The sequence below is a fragment of the Bos javanicus genome, chromosome 5 (assembly GCF_032452875.1).
Source record: "Bos javanicus breed banteng chromosome 5, ARS-OSU_banteng_1.0, whole genome shotgun sequence".
In the NCBI taxonomy this organism is placed as follows: Eukaryota; Metazoa; Chordata; class Mammalia; order Artiodactyla; family Bovidae; genus Bos; species Bos javanicus.
Window position 1 is genome coordinate 114,710,579 of NC_083872.1, and position 26,053 is coordinate 114,736,631.

The 26,053-nt window shown below is 53.6% G+C and overlaps 1 protein-coding gene across 8 annotated transcripts in view; it reads right to left on the bottom strand.

The window, feature by feature from the left end:
- Window positions 1-4,704: 4,704 nt before the first annotated feature.
- The window catches only part of EFCAB6 (EF-hand calcium binding domain 6), a 253,930-nt gene continuing 232,581 nt past the window's right edge, over window positions 4,705-26,053 (bottom strand). For 5 of the 8 annotated variants that reach the window (XM_061418797.1, XM_061418796.1, XM_061418800.1 and 2 more), the window contains 6 exons: window positions 22,354-22,581; window positions 14,728-14,958; window positions 13,063-13,222; window positions 11,327-11,511; window positions 7,789-7,938; window positions 4,705-5,150 (listed from right to left, as the gene is read on the bottom strand). In XM_061418797.1, coding sequence (XP_061274781.1) covers window positions 5,028-5,150; window positions 7,789-7,938; window positions 11,327-11,511; window positions 13,063-13,222; window positions 14,728-14,958; window positions 22,354-22,581 — 1,077 coding nt within the window. In that variant the 3' untranslated portion in view covers window positions 4,705-5,027. Of the gene's footprint in view, window positions 5,151-7,788; window positions 7,939-11,326; window positions 11,512-13,062; window positions 13,223-14,727; window positions 14,959-22,353; window positions 22,582-26,053 lie in introns of those variants that run through there. The other 3 variants (XM_061418798.1, XM_061418799.1, XM_061418801.1) reach the window with 3 other exon arrangements.

Here is a 26,053-nt window from a genome sequence, read left to right on the forward strand (position 1 = left end):
GTGATAGGGGAGGGGGTGGTTCTGATTCAGACCCTGGGAGCACTGGGAGCCTTCCTCCGTGCCCCTGTGCTCCTGCGTGGGTTTGTCCTCCACCTGCCCCAGGAGGAGTGCCTGCTCTGCCCCCTCCCCCGCGCTGGGTTCCCACCAGTGCCCTCGGGCACAGTCTGGATGTCTTCTTCCCTGCATGGTGCGCTTTTCTGCTCCCTTCGAGGGACAGGGAGGTGGATTCTGGCAAAGTGTCAGCTGGCTCCTCCTCTAGCCCCTCCACGGCGGGTGCAGGAATGTGGCAGCTTTCTCCAGGACCCCCTGATGTCCGTGAGCTCCTGCGGTGGTTCCTGGAGAATCCCAGTTCCTTGGTGTCAGAGTCCCCCGAGTCTCCACGTCCTCAGGCTAGCCTGCATTTGGTTTTGGGCAATTTGTTGAAATGTTACAGTGGAATCCTCTTGCTGGTTTACATGGTATTTTGTGTCTAGCCCGTAAAAGCCAGCGCTTGGGTCTGGCATCTCCTTGAAGGTACATATCTCCAGACCGTAGTGAACTGTCTGTGTTGACTCCATTCTCGGGTGGGTTTACGGAAAGTTGTTAATCTCCTTTGGTCTTGTACAGGAGGGAGTGATGCCCTCTCCAGGATCTCGAGGCCCCAAACCACAGGTGCTTCTCAGACCTCGGTTGTATCGTGCTGATTTGTGGCTCTTTGGCCAAAACAAGTCACGTGGCTGAGTGTGGCTTCAAGGAGTGGGGAAATGGATGTTATTCAGAGACAGGGACTTCAAGGTCAAAAGCAAGGGACGTGGATACACGAAGGGGAGACAGGTGGGGCCATTTGCTCTCATGTGAGTTCTATTGTGGTGGGGAAAGCAGGCACTCCGTTCTTTCTACACCTTGGGATCCAGAGGGGCTGCTGCTCGCAGCTGGGCCAGGCCCTAGGAAGGACACCCAGGGCTGAAGACACCTGACCAGGATATAAGGGCTCAGGAAAGAGAGGAGAGGGCCCCCAGAGCCCACCTGGGAACACGGGGCTGCCTTCCGGAAGCGGCCCAGCCCCCAGGCTCCCCGCTTTGACTCTGAGGGCCCTGGGCTGAAGCCCTCCTCTGACCTCTTGCTGTGGTTCCGTCTGAGGTCCAGCTCTAGGCATGGGGCCAGGGCTCTTCGGGCTTCTGTAGACCCAGGGGGGGAGCGAGCTCCGCCCGTGGCAAAGGTCTTGAGGAAGGAGGCTCGGCATACGCAAAGGCGGGATCGAGCCTCAGGAGTCCCCCTGGAAATTCTCGAGCATCTACCCCCAAAACCAGAGTCTGCCTACTTTCTGCTTTGTGCTTTCACCTACACCTCTGACTTTACGGGGGGCTGTCCCCCACTACCTCTCTCTGAAAAAAGAGTTAGCTTACAGCTCCAGTTAACAATTCCTGGGTGTGACAGTGTTTAACCTACAAACTCCTTTGGAAATCCTCTAGCCTGCCTGAATAGGTTTTTCCGGCCACATGTGATCGTTCAGAGCCTCCCAACTGTGAGAGGCAGGAGGTGTTCTAAACTGTCTAAACACAGATTCCTCTGAGTAGTTAAAAGATTGATTAGAAATTGTATTGGTGAAGGGTTTTTCACTTATTGGGCCAATGTTTGCTGCTAAGTCTCCATACCCCTTACCTACTGTGTCCTTGGCAGTGTATTGATTGATATAATGGGTGTATAGAAATGTAAGTAGTAGCCTCAATGTGTGTAACCTTGGACCCTTGAGTTAATTCTTTTCTTGATTGAGCCCACCTCACCTTTGCCCTATAGGAATGCAGCTTTGTCCAATGCTTTTTGGAGGCTGGTGCCTGACTTTGGAATAATCACCTTTAGAGAAAAATAAGTTTCTTAAAATGTTAACAGGCCTCCTGGCCAGAAGATGATGTAATTCACCTGAACTTTTGCATATGATAAGTTTGAAAGCCTGGCTTCGATTAGGACCGGGAACTGCTGTCCTTGCATGACTCCACCCCTTCCCCCATTATCCTCTATGCACAACTTAAGGTATAAACTACTTTGGAAAATAAAGTACGCCCCTTTTTGTTCACCGAAATTTGGTCTCCCCATGTCATTCTTTCTTTCACCTTCTGGCTGAATTTTTCCTCTGAGGCGGGGAAGCTCGTCAAGCCTACTAATTTTGCCTGGGCTTCTAAGATCCGACCGGGGAGGCCTTAGTGTCTCCTCTCCTTCGGGAGAACGGGAGGACGCCTGCGGCCTTCGTAGGTGACGTTAATTCCCTGCTTTGGAATTTTATTCAGCCTCTTTTCTTCACTGAATTTTCCTACTGAGCTATCCTTATTTCAGCCGCTTTTCTCCACTGAATTTCCTCACTGAGCTATCCTCATTCTATTACTCTTTATATCCTTAATTAACGTTTAATTAAGCAGTTGTTTCCTGATCCTCGCCGACGCCGTCTCTCCTTCGAATACCCTGGATCAGCCGGGGCTGGACCCCGGCACCCCACCAGGCCTGATCCCTTCTCTTTTGATCGTCTTTGATCTACCTTGTTGGGGGCTCTAGGAGGCAGGTGTGTGTTTGACCCGTGGGGCTGGGAAAAGACCCATGGATGGATGAGCCCGAGGCAAGCAGGGGTCCTCTTCATTTTGCAGATGTGGTGATGGAGGCTCAGAGAGGAAAGCTGCACACGGGCCAGGGGATGAGCGGGGCAGCGGGACACCCCGACCCTTGGTCCAGCGTTGCTCTCTTGACTCAGGCTTGAAGGGTCCAGGTGTCAGGAAAGCAGTAGCTGCCCCAGCTCTCCTGGGGTTAAGGGAGGGTGTGGCTAATAGCCCACTCACCTACAACCCTCTACTCGGAAGCCCTGCTAACTCTGAGAGAGAAACCCCACTGCAGGGCTAAGCTCTTTCCATGTGTGTGTATATTGTGTGTGTGTGTGGGGGGATGATTGCCCATTTTACAGATGTGGAAACTGAGGCTCAGAGAGGGCAAAGTGACCTGGCTGGGTGTCACGGTAGAGCTGGAACTTGAACCCAGTGTCACTGACACCACAGGTACTCTGAGAATATTTCAGGAGGGCTGGTGGTCTGGGTGTGGCCAGTTATGACCCCACTGAGTCCTGCTTCTGTGTCAGGATGAGCCACTTGCCACTTGTTGAACGCACTGAAGGAAATGCCCAGCTCAGCCTGGGGAAGTCAGGAAGGCTTCCTGTAAGAGGTGGCTCTGCACTGAGTGCTGAAGGACAAGTTGGCATTCCCTGAGAAGCAGGTGAAGAGTGCAAGGTTGTGTGAGAGGCATCTCAGGAAGGCTGAAGCCGGGCACATGGGGCAGGGGCTGGACACACAGGAGGGGCCCCGAATGCTGGGGCAGGGGCATCCACCCACCTTCCCTCTTAGCAGAGCTGCCGGGGTGGAGGGCATTTCTGCTCCACGGCATCGACTTGGAACCACAGCCCCATCCTACATCCTCCTCCCTGAACTCAGGCTGCCTGGGCACCCCTTCCCCTGTCGTGGGCATCTTCCTCCTCTGAACTCCCCCAGGGCTCCCAGATTCTCTGGGATCTTGGGGTTTCCCCAGTCCTGGCCCAGCCAGACCTCCTCAGCCTGGTCGCTGATGCCTCCCTCGCCAGGCTGAGCAGGACACCAGGAGCCGCCTCCTCACTCCCATGCATCCCACAGGGCATCCTTCCCCTCTTCTGGGGCCTTGGTGTCTCCCTCTCTGCAGTGGGAGTGGAGACCCCACCGGCTGGCTGGAGTGTGGTGTGGCCGGCGGGGCTCAAAGGAGGTTGGCGCTGGTCTGGCTTTCTAAGAGCCCCTGTGGCTTCTGTTTGAACATTGGCCTCCTTCCCTGATCAGCAGCCATGGCTGCGTCCAGAGGGAGCATGGAGAGGAGGACGAGGCGTGGTCATGGTGGTGACGGCCCCAGGAAAGGGGAGGAGAAGCTAGGCCACCGCCCAGGTCCCCGGGGAACCTGCCCTCCTGGTGGCTGGGGCCGCGGTGGGTGCTGGGTGGTGCCCCCCCCCAGGGAGGGCCTTGGGCTGTGTCGTGCTCCTGAGTTTACTCAGGGTGACAGTGGAGGGTCCTGGTCCCCACCCCTCCCTGACAGCTGGGGTCACACAGCTCAGGGGCAGCCCTCTTGCCTGCCTCTCCAGTTCCTTCCAGAACCTTCAGGAAGGAAACAGGCTCTGTTTCCCTTCCATCTGCTTCATGACGGGTAGGTAGAATTATGGTGATTTAAAACTTCTCTTGGCTTGTCTTCCCTGGTGTGACTTCCCCGGTGGCTCAGACAGTAAAGAGGGAGAGCTGGGTTCGATCCCTGGGTTGGGAAGGTCCCCTGGAGGAGGAAATGACAACTGACTCCAGTGTTCTTGCCTGGAGAACCCCTTGGACAGAGAAGCCTGGCGGGCTACAGTCCAAGGGTTGCAAAGAGTCGGACACGACTGAGTGACTAAGCACACAGCCCAGCACTTGGTCTGTCAGACCCTGCTGTGCTCTGAAACGGGTACCGCTGGGCCCGGAAGGGCTGAGCCCCCGCTGCACCGATGGGGCCTGACTCAGATGTCGGCCGCTCCTCGTGGGGTCCGGCTGGTGCCTGTGCCCCCAGGACAGAGAGGTGGCCCTGTGGACAAGCCTGGCAGGGGCGCAGGTCTGCCTCATGTCGGGGAAGCCCCGGGGCCTGTGTGGAGGAGGAGGGTGTCCCTGAGTCACCCAGCAGGCTCTTAACGAATAAAACTGGCAGAAATTCTGAGTTTCCAAGTTTATTGTTGGTGGTTCTTTTAAAGTCTCAAGAATCATTCTTGCAAAGGCTAACATTTTAATTGCTCAGACTAAGAGGGGTCCTGAGCTCAATGGGGCAGCCCAGGGCCTTCCAGAGCAGCCGCTGCCAACCCTGGAGCCCAGGCCTGGGCTGACCTCACAAAGATGCAGGTTGGGTGTGGGTGTGGGCGTGGGCTGAGCCTGGGGGGATGCCCCGGACATTCATGAGACCCTCTGCTGATAGATTTCCCGGGGCGTGGGGACCCTGCGGTCCCTGTCTGTCCGCACTGGGCTCACGGTGCAGGGCCCCTACTGGAGGAAAGCCCTGAGGAAGTCGTTGTAGGAGATTTTTGAAGACAGAGTCTTGTCGTAATACTCCAGGATGTGGAAGAACTCCTCCTCGGAGAGGTTGATGCTGTACTGCCTCAGGACCTGCAGGGGAGAGGAGCCGCCCCTGGTACTGGAGCCGTTCAAGACCAAGACCAAGGAGGCTGGCTGCCAGGAAGAGGCTGGGCCCTTGCCCACCTCTCCTCCCACCCCGAGCCTGGACAGCCCACCTCCAGAGTCACGCCCTCCCTCGCCGTCCCCCCTCCCCGCCCCCACCACCCTTCCAACAAGGCAGCCCTGTCTAGCAACACAGGTGTTGTGAGGCTGGTCAACGTGGAGGACGAGGAAGATGGACAGAGCGGAGGGGATTGGAGGGGAGACTGGCCACGGAGCCTTAACTAGGTAGGAGGCCTTGGGGTGCAGCTTCAGGGGAGGGGAGAAGGGCAGGCCCGCAGGTGCAGGCTTCATCGAGTAGTTATGACTCAACAGTAATACATCCCTTGCCAGAGCCTGCTGATTTCCCAACCAATACCCATTGGCCCTTCCCCTTCCGTTATCAGACCCTGATTTTCTTCCAGACTGCTGTGTGCCCAGCCAAAATGAGAGGTGACAATTCTTAGCCTCTCTCACAGTTCTGGCCACTAAAACAAAATGAGAATGCTATGCTGGACTTTTCGGAAGCCTCCTCTAAAGAAAACAGGCATGCCCTCCTTCTCTCTTCTCTGCTGCCTGGAATGCTGAAGTGATGCTGGGGCTCCAGCAGCCATCTTGGGCTTATGAGGCCACCTTGAGGAAGGAATCCAGGTATTGAGGATGGTAGGAAAAAAAATACAGATGTCCCTGATGACAGTCCAGACACCATGCCAGCTCCGGACTTCCTACCTCTGGGATTCTTTTACATGAGAGAGAAGAAGACTACCATGTCTAAGCTGCTGTGATTTATTTCACCTCTGTTACATGCAACTGAGACAAACTGTGATAGATACCGTATTAAATAAATATGAAGATTAGGTTATACATTTCCTATGTATATTTTGTGTTATAATTCATTTCTCAGAGGCTGCTAGAGAGTGCAGTTGGAAGAACCCAAGTTTCCTCCAGGGCCGGCAGGACTGGCCCGGGCCCGTGGGGCTGAGATCAGCTGGCCTGCCTCTGGGGCTGATGGGCTGAGAGCAGGAAAGGGGAGTGAACCTGGGTGTCCAGAGGGCCCAGCACCCATCGGGTCTCATTGCCAAGGGCAACGTCTCCGTTTCTCTTGCCCCCTCCCTGCTTGTCACCCACCCCAAGTTCTTAGGGTGTTATCTTCCTTCTCTTCTCTGGCTGAGAATTGTATTTGACCCCAAAGTAAAGACCGGGGCTTCTCTGGTGGCTCAGACAGTAAAGAATCTGCCTGCAATGCGGGCGACCCAGGTTTGATCCATGGGTCAGGAAGATCCCCTGGAGAAGGGCATGGCAACCCACTCCAGTATTCTTGCCTGAAGAATTTCATGGGCAGAGGAGCCTGGCAGGTCATAGTCCATGGTCTTGCAAAGGGTTGGACATGAGTGAGTGACTAACCAGCGCTGTGAGCTGGAGGCCACGTTGGGGAGGTGACAGGGTATTCACCGCCGCCAGCGACAGGCCTGGCCCCACCCTCTGCGTGTGTGTTGCTGGTGGGGGGAGGTTGCTCCAGGGGCCCCTCACTCTCTAGTGCCCTGCATGGGGTCCTTGCAAATTCAGACCCACTAACTGCCGCTCATCTGCCTGCATCGCTATTTAAGAAAAGCTTTTTTACATAAAATTTTTTTGTCTTAGTTGTTGAAGCGCAGAGAAATCTAAGGAATACATTTTTCCTAAGTGCACTGAGCGGTCATAACCCTTTCTTGCTTTGATGTGTTGACTGAGGTTTTTTTCCTGGCTGTAATATTTGATTTTTAATCTAACATTCTAGACTTCAATTATTTTCTCAACCTTAGTGTTTAGCTAGGACCGGGATGGGAGAGAGAAGCAAAGAATGGGACCAGGCCCGCTGACAATTTGAGGAGTTCTGCGTTATTCCAAATGTGGGAGTTTTAAGTCACCCTCGAGGGTGGCCCATTTCTTTCCTTCGGGAGGAAACCCTCCAAAGGTTAACCTCCAGAGGTTCTGCGGGGTAAAGTCTAGCATAGATTCTGTTCCAGAGGTGGGGTTGTGGGGGCCGTCGCGATTACAGCTGGTGGACTGGGGCGGGCGAGGTGCTCCCCCAGACCGGCAGGAGAGGCCCCGGAGTCCAGTCTCTGCCGGGGGAGCTGGTTGGCCAGACTGCATGGACCAGGGTGGGCAGCCCCTCCATGCCAGGACAGCAGAGGGAGAGGGGAGGGCTGAGTGGGGGGCTCTTGCAGGGCAGGGCTGGGGTCTGTGGACCCTGAGTAGCCAGGCCCGGGACGTGCTTCAGTCCCCGAGGTCGTCATGCTGCTCTGCGGCCTCGTGTGGGGTGCAGGCAGGGCTCTGAGGAGCAGCGGCAGTGGAAGGCTGCACTCAGGTGTTGGTGCCCTGGGAAGGCCCAGCGGGATTCTAGAAGCCTTTGGGGTGGGGACAGCCTGGGGTCGGCTGCGGACGACAAGTGGACGTGGCCCCCAGTAACCTGGGGGAGCCCAGGAAGTGAGGTCTGGACAGCTTGCCCATGCCTGGGCCTTCCTCCGGGCCTGGTGAGGTTTTTCTGGCCGCTGGCATTTGGTGACCACGTCCTATTTGGAGGGAGAAGCCCTGCAAGAGCCATGCTCACCTTCCTGAAGTCAGCCACGCTGAGAAGCCCCGTCCCGCCCTCATCGTAGGCCTTGAACGTGCGCCGCATCGGCCTCCAGCAGTGCACGATCTTGGGCTGAATCCGAAGCAAGGCAGAGTAAAAGGAGCAGGTCTCGGCGCCGGCTTCTTTCTGGGAGAAGAGCCAAAACCCATCAGGAGGTGAGAAAGGAGCTCTGGGGTGGGAAGGATGGTGTGGACAGGCTGTGGCCCGAGACGGAGGGAAAGGGCTGTGAGCTCCTCTCCTGGGCCTTGCTTTGTCTTGGCCCCCAGGGCTCACTCCCCACCCAGGGCTCCCCGCTGGAAGGGAGTCTGCAGGCTCGTCCCAGGTGGCTCGGTGGTAAAGAATCTGCCTGCCCAACATAGGAAATGCAGGTTCGATCCCTGAGTCGGGAAGATCCCCTGGAGGAGGAAATGGCAACCCACTCCAGTGTTCTTGCCTGGAGAATCCTGTGGACAGAGGAGCCTGGCGGGCTACAGTCCACAGGGACGCAAAGACTCGGACACGATTTAGTGACTAAACAAATCTCAGCACAAACAGCGTCTCCTGGGAGGAAGGTAGGTCTCTTCATCACCATTTCCTGGACCGGGAAATGGAGGCTCAGGAAGGCAAAGGGCAGGATCAGGACCCCTCGGGGCTCCGTTTGATGCCAACACCACCAGACCACCTCCCAGGGAACCCCTCCCTGTGTATTTGAGGGGATGGCCAGGCAGATAACCGAAATAGTTGGAGGGGAAAAAAAAAGAGGTTCGATTTGGATCTTCTAGTAGGTTCTTATAATGAACAGAGTTTTTTAAAAATCGCAAGGTTGTAATTATATCTAGTAATTAGACAGCACACTACACTGTGATTATTTCATTTAGGTGCTATCAGATTTGAAAACAAGGTATTTTAGCGTGATTTAGCCCCAACACATGTCTGAATATCACAGAGGTGAACTGTAGGCAATAATCTGCAATACATTTTGGGAAAGTTTAATTTTTAACATGGCACCACATCAAACACACTAGCACAATGTTAAATTGCTTTCAAGTTTTACATCCTTTAGGACCTATGATAAACACTCACCAGGTGCCCTGTAGCTTCACCAGCGGCTGATTTACCAATCAGCTGGTCCCCACCCACGGAAGAGAAGGGATTCTGTGAGCACTTGCTCTTCCCACACCTAAGTCTGGCTTGAGAAAGGGTTTTCCCATCCCAGCCTGGGACACCAACCCACCCAGGGGTCCTTGGCCGCTAGCAGTGCCCCCCAGAAGCAAAGTCCCAGGGCTCCCCTGGTGGCTCAGTTGTTAAGAATCGGCCTATAAATGCAGGAGAGACATGGGTTAGATCCCTGGTCCTGGGAGATTCCATGTGCCTCGGAGCAACTCAGCCCATGCTCCACGACTACTGAAGGTGAAAGTGAAGTCGCTCAGTCGTGCCCGACTCTGCGACCCCACGGACTGTAACCCACCAGGCTCCTCCCTCCATGGGATTCTCCAGGCAAGAGTACTGGAGTGGGTTGCCATTGCTCTCTCCAGGGGATCTTCCCGACCCAGGGATCGAACCCGGGTCTCTGGCACTGCAGGCAGACACTTTACCATCTGAGCCATCAGGGAAAGCCTGTGCTCTAGAGCCTCGGAGCTGCAGCTACTGAAACCCACATGCCTAGAGCTTGTGCTCCGCAACACAAGAAGCCACCACCGTGAGAAGCCCGCACAGCACAGCTCGAGAGTAGCCCCCGCTCGCTGCAAATAGACAAAAGCCTGTGCAGCAAAAAAAGACCCAGCACAGCCAAAATAAGTAAATAACTAGAATTATTAAAAAAAAAAAAAAAAAGCAAAGCCCCAGCTCACTTCCTCAGAGGAGTGTATGTGCTGTTAAGGCTACAGAAGAAAGCCTCAAAACGCTAGAAAAGGAAATGGCCCTTGAGACGGCTGGCATGGTGGGGCCAGGGGCCGCCTGCAGAGGGGACCAGGCAGGGGCGGGGCGGGCCCTGGTCCCACTCCTTCCTGGGAGAGGCTCCCGGGAGTCTCACCACCTGTCAATCAGGCCCAGGGTGGGCTCCTGGATGGAAGGCAGGACTGTCCTGAGCTGCGGAGTGCAGGCTGTGGTTGGGTTTGGGTGCATGACCAGAGCTGGGGGCGAGGCAGGGGCACACGGAGGTGAGCTGGAACATCTGCCAGGGGGCCCAGGCTCCTGGTTGGGGGGTAGGGGGTCCTATCCCAGAGCGCCTCTCACTTCCCATACACAATCTCAGTCACCCTGCCACACACACACAAGCAGTCCATGAGCAGCCTTTGGACGCCTCTGCGAGGGTAGGCAAGGCACTGGGAGCAGGCCGGCCTCTGCACACGGGGGGCTTGGAAGGGGGCGTGAAGCCTCTTCCCAGCAGGCCACCCCTCACAGGCTCTTCAAAGCCAGCAGACCACCCCTCACTTACAGAACTGAGGCCCAAAGCAGCAGAGGAGGGCCAGAGCGGGCAGGGGTCTCCATGGCTCTCCAATTATGCTCACAGGTGGACCCTCTGACAACTGAACGAGGAAAGTATTTTCTCTACTTACAGAATAACTGAGCTACAGAAAGAATTGTCATAAAGCTAAGTTCTTCTTCCATAGTTTGCTGTAAGCCTTTGGTGCTAGCTGTTGCTTGTCTAAACTAGAAACCATGGAGAGATGCGGCCCGATTTTGCACAAAATGACAGATTTCGCTGCATGGAATCCACCGTTTGCTGGCTGGCACACCATCACTCGGCTGCCGCTGGGATGCGGGCCCCTGGGTGGGGGTCTGGGTGGGGGCTGCCGGGCTTGCCCCACACCTCTGGTCCCCACAGCTGGGACTGAGGGTGACTGGCATTGGCCGTGTTTGTCTCCAAGTCAACAACGCCTGTTCGTACTTATTTAATTCAGTGTAACTCAATTCAGTGTTACAGATGATAGAACGTGAGTGTGGAAAAGTCTTCATGCTTCGGAAAGACTTGAGAAAAGCGTGTCCTTAACAGTGTGGTAGAAATGGGTGTGGGTGAGAATCATATAGCTACAAATGACAGAAAAAAGGTAAAAACCCAGGGGCCTCCAGTTGCAAGATTTAAGCATCTTTAGGGTCTCATTCCTCTTCAAAGAAGCAACAATAGGATTGCAGACAATGCATCGTGGGTGCAGCTTATGCAAGAAAGATCCCGTGTCTCTGAGCAAGGTGGGCCTGTCTCAGACGCCTGATGAGCGAGCAAGCAGTTACGTGTGAGGTACAGGCGTTTCCCTTCACTGTGGCCGCCCCCCCCCAACCTGCGTCTCCAGTTAAGTGACCGAAACCTGCTCCCAGCAGCCCTGTGAGCCACCGACTCTGTTCCCTCCAACCCACAGAGGTCCCCTCGGACAGGTGCTGCTCAGCCAGCTTGCGAGCCTGGGATCCAGGCTGCTGGTTCCCAGCCTGGTAAATGTTCACACGTGCATTGCTTACATGAAGTGAGATGACAGGGTTTAGGAGGAGCTGAGAAACCCGTGCAGCCTGGCCCCACCCTGTCCTCTGGTGATTCACGTACCATTTTATTCGCGTTCTGGATTTTCATTCTCTGCATCAGCGAGGTCTCCTTTGCTTTTAACAGGAGGACGCAGCTCTGGATGAAGCTGCAGTAAGCGAACTTCCCGTTGTTCTTCAAGTCGTACTTGATGAGGAGCTGCTGGCACTCGTCTCTGCTGATGTCCAGGTTGAATTTCTCCACGAGAGCTGAAGGCAAGCACATCGGTTCACTTGGAGGCGGGCGGTTCCCTCTTGGTTTGATCACAGCTTTCACTCACTCACTCACTCATCACTCCTCACTTGCTGAGACGGCCCGGCCCCATCCTTGCTTCACAGGCTCGCGGCCGCTGGCTGGACGGATGTGGAAACACACAGGCAGTGACAGGGTAAGTGTGGCCGGGACGGGGGGGACCCCGCGTCCTGCTGGGCTCCCTCTGTCCTGGCCTAGCCTGCTGGCCCAGCTTTGCCTGGTCTCTGTTGCTGCGGTCACAGCAGTAGGAACATAGCATTGTGGGGGGCCATGACCTCAGGCAGCGAGAGCATGGAGCGAGGTTCCCGCCGCATGGGAGTCGGGCAGGGCCAGGCAGGTGGGGAGAAGGGAAGGTTCCATGTGCTAGGCTGTGGGCTTGGCAGGGGCCCCTGGGGTCAGGAATTCAGACTTGGCCCTCTGCAAGCGTTTTCAACTGGGCTTCAGAGATACGCTCTCAGGGGTCTTCTAGGCTACACCAAATTGTGCATTTGGGGTTTTCATTCTAATGAAGATCTTAACATTCCATTCTGGAACACAAGGACCTCCCTGAAGAGACAACCACTGTGCACTTTGAGGATCTGTGTCTGGCTTTCTTTCTTTTTAATTAATAATTTTTGGTTGCGCTGGGTTTTCGTTGCATCAACTGCTGTTGCTGCTAAGTCGCTTCAGTCGTGTCCGACTCTGTGCGACACCACAGACGGCAGCCCACCAGGCTCCCCCGTCCCTGGGACTCTCCAGGCAAGAACCCTGGAGTGGGTTGCCATTTCCCTTCTCCAATGCATGAAAGTGAAAAGTGAAAGTGAAGTCACTCAGTCGTGTCTGACCCTCAGCGACCCCATGGACTGCAGCCTTCCAGGCTCCTCGGTCCATGGGATTTTCAGTATGCAGCAATTAGAGGGAGCGTAAATCCAACCGATTTTCATAAATATTTGAAGTTTACCAAAGTGATAAGTAAGCAAGTAATTATGAGTCGCTCAGTCGTGTCCGATTCTTTGCAACCCTATGGACTGTAGCCCGCTCCAGGCTCCTCTGGTTCATGGGATTCTCCAGGCAAGAATACAGGAGTGGGTAGCCATTCCCTTCTCCAGGGGGTCTTCCTGACCCAGGGACTGAACCTGGGTCTCCTGCATTGCAAGTGGATTCTTTACCCTCTGAGCCACCAGGGAAGCCCATTTGAAGTTTACCAAAGTGATACATGGCAAACATCGAACCAACAGCACCGAGCTGTGTCCCCAGCTGCCCCAGGCCCCCAGGCCACCTCCCTGGGCTCTCAAAGCCCGTCCCTGTTTATATTCTGCTCAGAGACCGCGACCAGCCTGCAGGTTCTAGCCCCGAGAGTCATGCGTGCTGACTTGATCCAGTGGGGGTGGACCTGCCTGGTGAGGGCGGAGGCGTCAGGAGCCTTTGTCCCCCAGATGCTGCCGCAGGTTGCCCAGGCTCCACCAGGAGGAGGGGACCTGGGCTGGGAGGTGGCCCCATGCACCCTGGGGGGAAGGAGTGGGACGCACCCAGGAACTCGGGGCCGGGGATCTCGCCCTGCTTGTTGGGGTCCCTCTCCTTGCACTCGCGTAGCAGCTCGCGCCAGCAGCCCTGGACCTTCTTGCGAAGCTTGGTCTCGATGGGCTCGCAGTTCTGCAGGGGCGGGGTCCCGCTCACGCTCGAGGGGGTCTAGTGAGAAAGAAAACAGTCTTGTACCTGGGGATTCTAGAGGGACATCATAGGAGAAACCTACAGATGTTACCCGGGTTTTGAGGTGCGCAATTCATAGGAGGTGTTATTTCAGAAGTAGAATGAAAAGCCATTTTAACTAGAACAGTTTTGGGTGCAAATATATAGCCTTTCCCTTCCTGGCATCTAGAGGCCCCCACATTTCTTGGCTCAAGGCCCCATTTGTCCTCCAGCTTCAAAGCTGCAACAATAGGTGTGTGTGTATGTTAGTCGCTCAGTCGTGTCCAACTCTTTGCGATCCTATGGACTGTAGCCTGCCAGGCTCCTCTGTCCATGGAGTTCTCCAGGCAAGAATACTGGAGTGGGTGGCCATTTCCTTCTCCAGGGGATCTTCCCAACCCCTGATTGAACCCAAGTCTCCTGTGTTGCAGACCAGATTCTTTGTCATCTGAGCCACCAGGCAATGGTGGGTGGGTCTTTCTCAAATTGAGTCTCTCCTGCATGTCCCGTGTGCCTCTGTGTCCCCACTGACTGGACAAGGTCAGGTGGGCCCCCTGGACACTCGGGGACAATCTTGTTAGCTGATAAGCAGCTCTAACTCCATCTGCAACCTTGACTCCCCCCCTCAGCAGGTAAGGTGCACATCACAGGCTTCAGGGACTGGGACGTGGATGTCCTTGGGGTGCTCTGACCCCCTTGAGTCTGATCCACTCACCATCTTTAACGCACTAAACACTCCACTTACAGGTTCACTGGCTGCCCATCATCCCCTAGGAGATCATGAACTCCACAAGTGCAGGGGCCGGTGTTCATTCTCGGCACATAGTAAGTGTGCAGTAGACACATGTTGACTGAATGAGGAACCAGCTCCGTCTCGGATGGCTCACCACGCATGGAGCATGGAGGTGGGTGCTCACGTGCCCAGTTGCTACCCCTTCAAACACCACCCCACCCCTCGTCATGCTTCTTACAGAGGAAGGGAGACCCTCTGCGAGACTGAGCCCCTCCTTTCATCCCGGGCTGGGGGACTCAGCCCAGGACCAGGGCTGTGCAGTCAGACAGGATGGGTTTGCCGTCGGGCCTCTCTGTACTAACAAGGGACCCTGAGCCCACACGGGTCCCTCTTAAGAGTGTTGGATCTTCAACTGTAAAATGGGCATTAACACGCCTTACCTCTCGGTACATGGCCCTCAGCAGATCTGTCCACCCTGGGGGCATCTGTGTTCCTGGGTGACAACGCCCTTGACAATGGCTGACCTGCCCCCTCCCCGAGGTCCTGCCCCCCACCCCCAATTCTCCTCTGTCTCTTCTGCCCCTGATGCCCACCACCCTCCCCCCCAAGGCAGGTGACTGAGAGGACCCACCAGTGGCTCCTCTCCAGAACCCCCTGGGCCCAGGGGCTCATTCTAGGACACCTCTGTCACCCGAACCCTTGGGGACACGAAGTCCCTGGCCTGGGGAGAACGTGGACCCAGTAAGATGCCGAGAGATGGGAAGAAACTCACGCAGGGGTGACTCCGTGGCTTGGACCCTGCTTTTGGGTCGCGAGTGGGCGACGACCCTGCGGACCGGCCCCGGTCCGAGACCTCGGGGACACTGCTCCCTCTCTGCGCCTTGGCTGAGTCACTCGTGGCCGGCGGCGTGGCCGGCTTGTCCACGTTGAAGCTGCTCAGGAAGTCCAGGTACCTCAGCCTCCCCTTGGAGTTGACGGGCATCTCCTCCCAGAGCCTGTCAAACTGGCAAAGCAGCAGAGGTCACCCTTGGGTCAGCGCACACCCTAGGCAAGGGGGCCAGAAGCCAGTGAAGGCGGTGCGCTCCTTTGCTGGGTCCCGGGCTCACATCAAGTTAAACAAAAATTGAAAAATGAAAAACACCCAGCCGGCCAGCCCCAGCTTCCTGGGAAAGTGGGGTTGGGGAGGGGCACAGATTATCCATGGCTTCTGCGGGACATTTTTTAATTGAATTGGGCCCTTAGCGAGCACTTTAAGGCCATTAAATCTTGCATTAGTCACAGAGACTGAGCTGCAGGACGGAAGAATGTTCTAGGGGAAAACGCAAATCAAACCCCAGCCTCTCTGGGTCCCCGGGAAGCCTGGCGAGGCTCCCTCCTGCTGAAGAGCCCCAGAGCCCTGTGAACAGCCCGGGCTGCTGCGCAGTGGAAGTCACCCTCAGGGCGAACAGCGTCCTCTCAGGAGATGAGGAGAGAGGCGTCTGGAGGACCGGGAGCAGTTTATGGTCTTGGCGTCAGCGCGTCTGTTGTCACTGGGCTGAGAGGGCCCTGTGAGCTGCTCTAGGTGGCTCGAGGGCTTTCAGGGAGCTGAGAAGAATGGTAATTTAGCTTCCGTTTTTGTTTTTTTTTTTACAGCCCCTAAGGCCCAGCTTCCAACCAGCAACTCCGACCCTGAGGCCAAGGAGGGACATTCCTGCCCTGTGCCTCAACTTGGTCAGAAAGCCACTCGGCTTGCCCGCTCCACTGGGGTTTTCCAGGAGCAAATGAAAAGGGGCCATGTCCGACGCTGCTTGAAAGTCTGGACAAGATGCAGTGAGGGCTGAGGAAGAGTGGGAGAACGTTCCAGGCCCTGAGAAGGAGAAACGGTTTAGTCTGGGACAACCTTCTTGACTCGTCTTAGCTTTTTGTGCTAAGCTTTTAATTTTTAAATAATTACAGGTTTGCAGGATGTTCCAACGATGATACAGAGAGGTCCCCGGATCCTCTGCCCAACTTCCCTCCAAGGTTACATCTTATGTAACAACTTCGTGTGTGTGTGTGTGTGGGGGGGGGGTTCAGTGTCATTTATCACATCTAGAGTTGCATGTTGCTTTCGTTTTGATCAATGAGGGAAACCTACTTCATGGAGTGGAAGTGAGGGTCCTTGAGAAAGTGGCCACAGAAGCTCAGACAGACCTCACCGGCACCAAGGTCTCCTCCAGGAAAGTTCTCCAGAACCACCAAGGAAACCAGATGCTCTCCTCTTCCTACCTGCACCCTGATGGAGCCACCCCTGTAGGTGACGCCTCACCGGGCCGAGAGACTCCCTGGAGGGGCCTCTGAAAGTCATCTTTAAATGCCAACTGTCTTGCAAAGGGGCTGACACTCAGTGGGGTCTCAATACGTTTGTTAATGGCTGAAGATCCCCCAAAGACTCACATGATAAAACCGACCAGACAGGAAGACCCTTTAGAAATGAAGAGGGACAGGGGACAGGGCTCTCAACCACGTTCTGAGTGCATCATCAGGAAGGGCTTTACGGAAGGAAGATGCAGCTCAAGAGGAGGGCGGGCCGCCGGGGGGCTCTCAGGCCCTCCCGTCTTAGCAAGACTTGGGAGGCAGGCAGGAAGAAGGTCATGCTATGAAGGACAGAGACAAAGGATGGGATGCGGCGATGAGTTGAAGAACAGATGTGAAGACATTTACCAAACAGCCCAGGACAACAAAAGGGGCTTGTTCTCAGGCACGTGAGGCAGGGCCCACCACCTTCCTGATGAAATCCTATGACGCAGTGAGATCAACGCAGGACCATGCAAACCCTATTCTCATCTTCTTGTAACTGAAGGGGACTCGATGGGAAGAATACACATCCCTAGGATGACTCGGGGGCTCCCCTGGTGGCTCAGTGGCAAAGAATCCACCTGCTGATACAGGAGACATGGGTTCAATCCCTGGGTCAAGAACATTCCCCTGGAGAAGGGAATAGCAACCCACTCCAATATCCTTGCCCGGGAAATCCCATGGACAGAAGAGCCTGGCGGGCTACTGCGGTCCATGAAGTTGCAAAAGAGTAGGACATGACTTAGTGACTATACAACGACAGGATAACAGGGGCCTGGGTGGGCTGGTAAAGAATGGGAGGCCACATGTGGTTCTCTAGTCCTGACAGGTTACAGCCCAGGACACTGATGGAGCCAGGGATGCAGCGCAGGATGGCGGCTGGGGGTGTGGGTGCTGCGGGGACAGGCGAGGCATCGAGAGGACTGGGAATGGGCACCCCAAAAGTGGATTCTGGAGAATTACAGTCCTGTGAGCTGGACATGAAACCTGGGCAGAATTCTTGTGGTTTGTGAATAAGCTGAAAAGCAAGTGAGTTTCCACGTCATGTGGCAGAGCGTGGCCTACTGAAAGGTCCCCTGGGAATGCAGAAGAGCAGTCATCGGCCTGCTAAACATGAGGACTCAGGACCTCGGTCCTGCTTCTGCTCGTGAGGTGGCAAGCTGCAAGGGAACGCCACCTCATCTTACCAGCAAGAAAAAGGAATCTGAACTCAAAACTCTTCTTGAGCCTGTCTGCGAGCCGAGGTTGCAGGAGCCGAGAGGACTGAATTCCATCGAGCCCCAAGGCTCCAAGGAGATCCTGACACCCCAGCTCTCATGCCCGGTGGGGGTCAGGAGGAAGTGGGAGTGTGGGAAGAAATCAGCTGAGATGTTAGCAAATTCCCCAAGGCCAAATGGGGGCTGGCGCTCAGGCTGGGAGTCTTGGGCACAGGGAATGATCAAGCTCACAAGCCCTCCTTCTTCAGCCTTTGCTGCTGCTCCTGAAGGGGAGGCTACTGGTGGAGGACAGATGTGAGACACCACCTGTTTCTCCAGATACCCTCTCCTGGGAGGCGAAGCCGCTGAGGGAGGCAAAGCGAGTCCACTCAAGCCCGGGGGGCTCCTTCTGCTGGAGGGATCTGCCCCCGAGCACACCAGGGGCGAGCATAGCAGTAACAAAATTCAAATGTGGCTCGATCACCCACCAGACTGACTCAACAAACCCCCACACTCACAGCCTGACAGAGAGGAGGTGAGCCTGTTTCCAGCCATAAATATTATTTCCACCACAGTCTACAATTCTCCTTTACATGCTGTCTGTCATTCAGCAATTTTTTTTTTTAAAGTTCTACATACAAACAAAAGGAAAACTGACCCATTGCCAAGAGATACAGCTGTCAACAGGTAAGACTCAGAGATGACCCCCAGTGTGGGGATGATCAGACAAGGACGTTAAAAAAACTATGGACATTAAACTAAGGACATTACAACAACACATTAGATCCATGAACTAATGCGTCCGTGGATGTAATAGAAAAGGTGCACAATGTGCATGAACAGAAGGAGAATTTCAGCCAAGAGGTGGAAGCGATTTTTTAAAATGCACTGTTACGTTCAAACACAACAGAGAAATGGGATTAAGCAGAAACAGAGACGAGCAGCGTGGCATTGGCGGCCTGGTGTGACGCAGGTGGTGGGTGGGACTCTCTCAGGAACAGACGAGAGGCCTCCGTGTGAGACGGGCAGTTAGAATGAGGCCATCGCCCACCACCTGACGTGGAAACAGAGGCAGCTGGGGAGAGCCGCGGCTAGCCTGATGCTGACAGTGGGCGCAGGATTTCCACGGTCACTGAGGATAGAGGCCTGGAGGCCAACACAGGAGGAGCCCAGTCAGTCTCTAGGACCAGCCAAGGCAGCTTCGGGACCACCTCCAAGTGTGGACCATGCCCAGCGTTGATCCGCCTGGGCGAGCTGCGTGTGGAGCATTTGGGGCTTATCGCAAGCGCCCGCCTGGCTCCCGTCTCCTCACACCTCACCCCCAGTCTCGGCGCGGGGCCTCTGGTAAAAGGGAACTGGCACTGGCAGCCCCTGCCTTTCTTTCTCGCTGGGACCTGGGCCCTGGAGCAAGCATGTGATAATTAGCAGACGTCTCACCTGCACGGAGAGATGCTGGAAGGCAGCTAAGACATCGCTTTAAAGTGTCAGGGGGAGAAAACTTGGATTTAGAACTCTATCCCCAGCCAAACTACCTTTCGAGGATGAGCATGAAATAGAGAAGCTCTCTGGCTTACTTGTCCCTGAAAGGGCAAGTAAAGATGCGGTTGAGCAAAAGAGGAAGTGAACAGGAAGTGGGAGTGGGACCAAAGGTGGGTGATAGTGGACATCAGATCAGTGAGGCACCCAACACCCCCCTTCCCTGTCACCACCCCAGCAGCACCCCATCCCTGGCTCCTTCGGCCTCCTTATCCTCTGCCCCTCTTCTCTCTCTTACACCCAGACTCACTGAGCAAATCCTGTTGCTTCCAGCTCCGAAACACATCCGTGATTCGACCTCGTCTGCTCCCAGCCATCCACCTGGCCTGGTCTTTAATCACATGCCTCCTTCCCAGGGGCCTCCCCTGACTGCCCTCCTCACAATGTATTGCCCCCACCCGTCCCTACAACAATTCCCCAGCACTGCACTCTTTCCTGGTTTTTATTTTTTGCCTCTATGGCCATCCAAGATACACATATCTTAACATATTTTGTTTACTGTCCATCTGCCCCTCAAGGAACAAAGACCCCATGAGCAGGGTGTGTCTCCTGGGTCCACATCCCAGCACTGTGTCCTCAAGGAAAGCACCCTGACCCCCTGGGTCCAGACCAGCCCCTAGCTCTGCTCTCCTAGCATGCCGAGCCTCCCTTTATAGCAGAGAGTGGTGTGGAATCACAGAAATGATGTTCCCACAGGCATTTAATCTCTCTCTACCCTCCCGGGATGCAGACTCAAGGGAGGCAGGGGGCAGGCCCTCATTGGTTCCCCAGGACCTGATGTCAACACTCTGCTCAGAGGACCAGAAGTCTACTCCTCAGTGAAGGAGGGGGTGCCTGCTGCCTTTGGGCACTCACTGTGCAGCCAAGACAGACAGCGCTGTGCGCAAGGACACGCAAGAGGGTGCCAAGGGGTCGGCAGATGGAGAGCTGGGGTGGGGGGTGGGTAGGGCAGAGCGGGGTGTGGTCAGCTCCAGCAGGGAAAGGCGTGGTCAGAAAAGAATTCACTTGACCAGAGAGATACAAGGGGGCGGGGCCGGGGGCAGGCAGAGACAGCAGGGGTCAAAGATGGAGAAGGCAGAACTGCAGCCTGGGTGGAGGGCGCCTGGACCAGCCTGGGGAGCGCTGTCCCATCTCCTAGGGAAGGACACCGAAGCTCAGAGAGGCTGAGTACGCCAAGGTTACACGGCTGGACGAGTGCAGAAGCAGGGCTGCCTACATTTCTCTCACTCCTAGAGCTGTTTGCTTTAGAAGCATCACATCTGGAATGTTCAGAAACGTTTGAGTTCCTCTCCCTAATGCAGCTGCGTAGTCACAGTCTTTAGGCAGTCGCCATGGGCTGCTCTAAATCGCCTCATTGGGACAGGCTCTCCCTGTGGGGCCCCTGTCTCCTTAAGCCAGATCCAAGAGGACACAGTTCTATGGCCTTTTATAACACGCTTTACACAGAGCCATGAAGACCTTCAGTGTCCAACTTCACCTGCTCTGAAAGCCACTCTCCTTTTCTGAAAGGTTAATTGTGCCAAAAGTTTTCCAAAGATGTGGCACTTCTCGGCTTAGGGAGCTCTGTTAAGTCAAGAAAGCTGGCCCCTCGGATTCACGATGACTGGATCTTTTAGAGATAAGTTTATAATGTAGATAAACTAAGTCCTAGAATCTGTACCGGCAAGCTACTGAACCTGGCCGGACCTGTCCCAGCGTCTCCGATGGACTCGTCCCCTTGCTGGGACGTGTCCAGTCCAGCGTGCACGTTACTTCTGTATCTTACTCTGCCAGACTCAGGACCATCCACCTGAGAAGGTCGTTGGCTAAGCAGCTCATGCGAGGAGAAAACATATGGATCTCGGGGGCTTTTGCTTTCTGTTTACCAGCCTGTATCTAGAAGCAGGCTTCCCCAATATAGCACAATTTCTGCTAATCATCACCCAACTTAAACCGCGGTACTTATGCCAGACTTTGACGCTTTTGATGATGCAGTCTGTCTCTGAGATATGTCCGTGTATTTTTAGAAGGCAGCGTTTAAGTGCTTGATCGTGTGGCAGGGGATATGGGGTGGGGGTGGGGGTGTCTGTGCTGGGGATGGGGAAGCTTTTTCTTCGTGGACCATTAAAATCAAATTCTCTGTTGAGAATGCCAGATACGCCAGCATGTCATTAATTTACATCTATAATTAGAGTAAAATTTTACTCATTTAGATGGAATGAAAAATCTTTATTAGTAAAACCTTTATTAGTTGGCTCCATAGAATAATAAATGCAACTGTATTAATTTGAAAGGCTTCCATCCATTGGTAGCAATGGAGAGACGTATTTCAAACAGCTTCACTTGCTGTGGTTGTTCTTCGGGACAGAATTCTTTGGAAAGAGCGCTTAATTTTTCTTAGCAAAAAAATGATCATAATGCCCAAAGAAGTGGTATTTTAGGAAAGTGAGATCTGATGTTCGTATTAGTAATATCTTTAACAAATTCATTCTTTAGGGTAGTGAGTTCAGCGGCCTGAGTAGGGCTGGAGGGTGGATGTGATGATCACTCAAGATTATTTTCAGTCCTTACCCTAAAAACTCTGAGACTAGGAGTCTTGAGGTTGGAGTGGAGTCTCTCCCAGCTCTGGGGAGGGGGCGGGACAGAGTGACATTCCCACATAGGGAGCTGTAGGAAGCGCCTGGGCTAGGTCTGAGTGGAACCAGGAGGAAGAGGGGAGGCTGGGTTGCTTTTGTGAGTGTTCTGGATTTCCTTTTTCATCTGAATTATTCTCTGGGAATGGATGGGGCCTCAGTTCCTCTGAAAGCAGGAGCGGGCTGGTGGCAGTGCATTTTCTGGGGGAGAAGGGACAGCCACGTGTGTGTTCAGATTGTTGGTGCTCTGTGGTATTAGCTGCTCAGCGCCTGGGCTGTTGGGGTCTGGGTGGGGGACATGGACATGGTCCACCCACGGGACATGCTGAGCACCTGCTCTGTCCAGCCTCACCTCCCCGGCTCAAGTGTGGAGAGAAACTTGCCATTTCTCTGGATCAGTTGGGCCCCAGAATGATCCAGGGAAGGAGTAAGAGGGGTAGCGGGAGCTGGAGCTGAGTTTAATTCGATTTTAAAAATAAAGGTGACATGATTTGCACTCTAATTGAGATGGTGCATTCCATACCTGTTACAGGAACAGAAGGCTCCTGTGTCTCTTTAGTAAGATTTAAAACAACAGCAGCAATCCCCCTCTCCCCCAAACTGCCAAAAAAAAAAAAAAAAACCCTTCCCATATTTAAAAAATAGAGAACAACCTTAAACTCTCTATACTCTGGGAAACAGCCGGCCTGATGCTCATAATGACACTGCTTAGGAGGCTGAACAGAACGCAGTCCTTACTTGCTCGTCTGTTAGAACCTGGACATGGCGAGTACAGATGGACCGGAACTCGTCCCTGGAGGCGGTGTTCGTCTTCATGGTGTCAAAGTTCTCGAACTCCTGGGCAATGGCGTGGTAGTGGGAGGTCACGGCCTTGTGCAGGCGAGCCAGCAGCTCCTGGTTTGCCATTTCCTTGGGCGATAAGGGCCGTGGACCTCTGGGCATCTTCTCAGCCCACTCCACAGCGGTCTGGGCAAAACAGAACAGAAAATTGATCCCTTTAGTGAATAATGAATTGCCTTAGCTCTGGGAGCCTCAGGCAAGGGTGGGGCCCGGGAGGCCCAGCTTCCTGAGGAACTTGAGCCAGGAGTCAGAGAGACCAGAGGCAGGACTGCAGGTGCAGACTTGCCTGAAAAGTGGGAGCCTGGGCTGACCAGCCGCAGAGTAGGGAGCAAAGCGACTGAGCCCGCAGGGCAGGGCAAGGGCCGGGCCCGAGGAGGGCACACCTCTTACCCTCAGCCATTCGCTCACTCGGCCTGTCCCCTGGTTTGCTGAACACACACACTGTGAATGTCTGCTCTGAGTGGTGAGGGACTCAATAGGGATGCGGATCCAGACTGCTTTCATTTCCAGCCCTCCGTACGGGTTGATTTATGCTCATGACAGCTGTGATGTGAATGGCATTGTTAATTTATTTGCTTGGCTGTGCCAGGTCTTAGCTGTGGCATGCAAACTCTTAGTTGCGGCATGTGGGATCTAGTTCCCTGACCAGGGATCGAACCCGGGGCCCTGCATTGGGAGAGTGGAGTCTTAGCCACTGGACCACTAGGGAGTCCTGTAAATGGTGTTTCTTTTTGTTGACTGCTACCATATCACGCTGCAGCTCCACTCTCGGTTAAGTGTCCTTGAGACTTTGAGACCCTCAGGGATTTAATCCTGGCGAGTGTAGAGTCCTGCAGTTGGAGGCTGCAGGGACCACGGAGCTGGCCTGCTTGCCTAGATCTCATTCTGCACCCCTGGGAGGTGCTTACAGGGCCTGGGGACGCTGTCCATGGTGCTGGGGAGCCCTGAGGAGGGATAGGACCAGTCTGGGCACAGGACAGCTTTCTGCGGGGGGGTGTGAGCCAGGAGGAAAGACAGGATCTTCTTACTGGATGGCAGGCTGATGGGCTGGCAGTGAGCATGTGGCCAGGTGAGCCAGAGGGGCCTGTGGAGGCCTGTAGCCCACGTTCAGTAACTGCTGATGATCAGTGTGGTGGACAGAGAGACCACAGGAAGAGCAGTGAGTCGAGTTACTGATTGATTCTCAATAGCCCTGGAAATGACAAGGGTTTCTGTGTCTACCCTGGGCACCGAGGAGACTGAAGTTGGAAGGGAGAAGCCGGGGCTAGGGGGTGGGGTGGGCAGAGACTGAGTCCTGAGCCTCCTGCAAGGGTAGTTAGAAGGGCGAGGCCTGCAGCATCTCTTTGCTGCCACTAGGAAAAGGCCCCAGAAGCCAGACCTGTGGTCACCACATCAGCAGGTGGGCTACTGGAGTTATGAGGAAGGGGTGGGGCCCTGGGGTTGGGGGGCGGGGCTGGGCTCCATGAGAACCCAGGGGTAATAAGGCATGAAGGCTGTCCCCACACCAGGGTGGATTCTCAGATACATTGGGTTTCTCCAGTCAAAACCATTAGTGACTGGTGGCTAGAAGTCCGGTTCTTTCAAAGCACCAGCACCTGGCCAGATGATCGCATCCATTCCCCACAACCTATGTGAAAACTTGGTCATGACTCAAGTTCAGCAGTTCCACAGGAGTATGTGGAGTATATGCTACTTTCCTGCAGGACAGAGCAGAACGTTCCTCTACAAAACTGTATCAAACAAGGGATGCTGCTGACAACACCATCAAAAGCGTGCCTATACACCCTTACAACACTCATACCACAGCCCACTACATCCTCGACCACCCAAAGGTTAACAGACGCTTTCAAATACATCCATTGGGAGCCATCTGCAAAGTGAATGAACGCCTTTCATTTTTCATTCTAGAAAAAAAAAAGTGATCCTACAGATGCATCTTACACTTTTTCGAACAGTTAGAAACACGCCTCCTGTGTCTAAGTATGAAGGCCTTTCCCTAAACACCGTGAGGGGTGTCATTGATCAGAGAGCAGAGGGATCTTTGCTGGGTGGTTTCCATCCCTATGCTGGTCACACCTGTGGGGCCTGAGGAGGACGCGCCACGGGTGAACATAACTGGAAAGAACACGGGTGTCGTGTTGCGCGGGGCAAGGTGGAGACCCCTCTGACTCTGGCTCTAACTGGCCGTGTGACGTCCACACGCCACCGAATCAAGTTTTCCTGGGTTTCCTCATTTTTTCCGGGAGGAATCTAGGCTCCCACGAGACGGGGTGTGTGAATGCTCTTTGAAAGTGTTAACACAAAAAACAAATCAGAAATTCTTCTGTTTTAACAATAGATATGGAAGAACTCTAACAAAGTAAAATGGGCAATCTTAGGTTAATATGCTTTAAACTCTAGAGGAAATTGAATCATTTTCTATCAAGATATAGATTACTAAATTTAACGTAAGTAACATTACGAATAGACAGGTAATCAAAAAAGAAGTTTAAAAAGCTGTTAAAAGAGCTACCATCTATCACTAAAAAGGTGTCAAGCCCTGGAGTGGGTGGGTTGCCATGCTCTCCTCCAGGGGATCTTCCCAACCCAGTCTCTGCCTTGCAGGCAGACTCTTTACCATCTGAGCCACCAGGGAAGCCCAAGAATACTGAGGTGGGTAACCTATCCCTTCTCAAAGGGATCCTCCTGGCCCAGGAACTGAATCAGGGTCTCCTGCATTGCAGGCAGATTCTTTACCAGCTGAGCTACCAGGGAAGCCAGATAATTTTTACATTAGTCAAATTACTCCAGAACACAAAAAGGGATATATAGTATTCCAGTTCATTGTATATTACCCTAACACAAAAATATAATCAAGAAAACACTTGAAAAATATGAGCCAATCTAGTTTACAGACATAACGGCAAATATAACAAAACTTTTTTTAAAACCATTTTTTTTAGGAATATTTAGTGCTGTGTTTTAAAACGGCACACCAAAATCAGTTAGGGTTTATTCCAAGAATTAGGAAGTTTTCCTTATAATTAGCAAAGGTCACATATCAACACATGGCAAAGTTCATCTATCAAAATTTGGCAGTCATTCCCGATAAAATGGTATAGAATAGAAAAGTACACACATACTATCCAGGAATAAAATGAACATCTTAAACACAAGAGTATTAATCAGACACTATCTGTCAGTGTGTGCCATGGGTGAGATATGAAGCATTTCCATTAAAGTTAGAAACAAGACAGGCAGGCTCACTGCCAGTTCTGCTAGTCACATTTTTAGAGGCTCTAGCCTTTGAAATAAGACAAGAAGATGAAATAAATAGTTGAAAACAAATGTTGAAAAACAACATTTATCATTACTCTTGGGTATGATTGTACAACTAGAAAATCTCAACACAATTATGAAAGCGGCTGAATTAAAGTAAAAAATGCAGAAAACGTAATACCTTTTTTCTTATACAATAAATACAACCAGTTAGAAATTATCTCATAAAAAAATCCACATTAATGACAAAGCTATTGAATACTTTGGGATAGATTTCATCTGAAAGGCATGAGACCTATATGAAGAAAGCCAGACACATTCTACTGAAGGTTATCAAAGC